Source organism: Nannospalax galili, unplaced genomic scaffold (genome assembly GCF_000622305.1).
Source record: "Nannospalax galili isolate Female #2095 unplaced genomic scaffold, S.galili_v1.0 scaffold1249, whole genome shotgun sequence".
In the NCBI taxonomy this organism is placed as follows: domain Eukaryota; kingdom Metazoa; phylum Chordata; class Mammalia; order Rodentia; family Spalacidae; genus Nannospalax; species Nannospalax galili.
In genome coordinates this window covers 220,514-223,105 of record NW_008358860.1, presented here as the reverse complement: position 1 = coordinate 223,105, position 2,592 = coordinate 220,514, and the positions used below count along the sequence as shown (strand labels likewise).

The 2,592-nt window shown below is 38.9% G+C and overlaps 1 protein-coding gene across 1 annotated transcript; it reads right to left on the bottom strand.

Moving 5' to 3' along the window:
* Positions 1-1,382: 1,382 nt before the first annotated feature.
* Positions 1,383-2,307, bottom strand: LOC108490161 (taste receptor type 2 member 110-like). Its single transcript, XM_029558309.1, is given in 2 exon segments — positions 1,383-1,847; positions 1,849-2,307. Coding segments are annotated over 2 exon segments (924 nt in total).
* Between the last annotated feature and the right edge of the window lie 285 nt (positions 2,308-2,592).

Below are 2,592 nucleotides of genomic sequence, written 5' to 3'. Positions count from 1 at the left end.
AATTTTATTACAGAGTTATCATAGTGTGACATTTTTATCCAGGCATAACATGATCATTCTGTCACCATCTCTGGGTACAGGTAACCTTGTCCTGGTCCTCCAGTCATTACTTTCTCTTGCCCCCATACCATATTTCCAGTGAACCTGGGGCATGCTAGAGTTTGTAGGAAGTGAAAGGTTCATTGAAACTGAGACTCCATGGTGCGGCTTCCATGAGGTCATCATCCATGTTAGGGTAAAACTGTACGGTGATACAGCTGTTCTGAAGTCACTGGTACACTTCCAAGTAACCCCTCAACTGTGTTTTATAAGTAAGCCCAGCGGCTTCCATGAGGTCATCATCCATGTTAGGGTAAAACTGTACGGTGATACGGCTGTTCTGAAGTCACTGGTACACTTCCAAGTAACCCCTCAACTGCGTTTTATAAGTAAGCCCGATGAACTTATCACATCTCCAAGTTGGACTTGGGTGGAATCATTTCTTTGCTCTGTCATGAATGTTCTAACTGGGGTGAGAACACAACTGTTAAATGACCTATCTATGGTGAACAGAAGTTTGTTCACATTAGCCCAGGATAAGTTGATGCAACCTGGGTTATAGTGAGTGATTTTTCCCAAGGAGACATGAACAAACATCTCTTCACTCCAGATCAGGAATCAATGAGAGACCAAGAAATTATTTTACCCTAGTCTAGCTCAGTGAACCAATGAGCTTACTGGGTTATTGATTAGAGTAGGGGTGAAGGCTAATATATAGGAGCAAAAAAAAAAAGCCCACACCAGCATCATGAATGACTCATGAACGTTACATTCCTGGAACTCTCTGCCTGATTGCAAGCCACTCTCTGGTTTGGAGAGCCTTCTCTTCCCAGCAATTGTCACTCTTAATATAACCTTTAAAGTGGCCTCAAGAATCCTGTAAGTTTCGGGAGCTTCCTAAGACCTATAAATGTTGTTTTCCTCCTGATTCTTAATGTCTGTTTCTCCTCCCTCCAGGAAGAAGATCTTCAATTAGAGGGAAAATGCTATAAAACAGGTACTTAAAATTAATAACTACATCCCATAGGCATGCATATCTCACATATTAAACATTTCTCATTTTAAAATCTCAAAAAAATATTAAAGATGAACACAAAACTCAAAATATTAAAGACGATGGAGAATGTTTCTATATCTTGAATATAAGTATATTAATATACATGTCTGTAAATGCACATCTAAGGGTATAATGTGTTTAGGCCTTATTCTAAACATGCATTTGTAAAAGTAACAGTTGCATAAAACAGTTCCTAATACAATAGTATTTGGGAAATGAAATGCATAAAAGAATTTCTTATAAACTGATCATCCTCAAGAGTGAGATTGATGAAGGCTGAAATCTATTAAGGATCAAAGGTTTCTACATCTTTGGACTTGCACCTCAACCACCACGGCACAGATAAAGTGACATGTCTCAGTTTGTTGTTTCCCAGGATCAGGACAAACGAGTTGCCTGAAGGAAAAGCTATTCCAGAAGTGTAGTCACATAAAATGATGACATCATTCTCCATCAATTCAGAGCTGGAAATTTTTATGACAAGGATGAGTAAGCACATAGCATACAGCATCAGGAAGGCCAAGACAATTTTCAAGGCTTTCTTGTGGGCTGTGGTACTGGCGTCTCTGGGTATTTGGGCCTTTTGCTGCATCTTCCTGTGATGTTTCCACAGGGAGAACATCAGCAGGTAAAATCCTATCAGGGATAGAATAAATGGAATAAGCATGAACATTGAGTTTGTGAATAAGGAAACTTTGGAAAATTGCATAGAATTACTGGGTGTGTGTCCGTTATACCCACTAATGAAAAAAATCAACATATGTTTCTTTAACTACAGTATTTAAAACCAAGGGGACCAAAGATACCAGCAATGTTACTAAAATCACCTTTTTAATTCTCCACTTCAGGTAAAGAAAAGGAGAGTTTGAAAAACTGGCTATCTTGAGAAAATAAAAGATGCTGAGGCAGGTCGCAATCCAGATGCTAAAATGATTGGTCACTATGCAGATAATGACACTCACTCTAACCATTTCTGAATTCATCAACAAATGTGGGCATAATGTGTTTAGCGTAACACTGATGACCATTGACCACAGCAGAGTGAGTCTGGAGACGGCCAGAGCAGTGAGGATGTGATCCACCAAAGAGATCTTTCTTCTCTTGAACCTCCCAGAGATGTTCCCCAGTGCTATGAATCCATTTCCTAAAATTCCTGTTATGAATTCCACAAAGAAAAAGATCTGAAAGATGAACTTTAGGGTGTGATTCATCATCTGCAAGAAAATCCTTCAGTCTACAATGCCACAGCTGAAGCCGTCCACCATTCATTCAAAATGTTATGTATATTTGATTATTGAAAATTTAGATTTTTCAGTCTTTAAAATTCCATGCACACAATGCTGACTTGAAGGCATCTGAATTTCCTAGGACTTGATTTGTAGTTTTCTTCATGAGAGCCTTGTACTTTCTTCCCAGAGAGACCAGCTAAGCTTCATCCAGATTCTGGTTGTCTTACACACAGCAGTTTGGAATCTTTAGCAATTGAAGGAAATGCT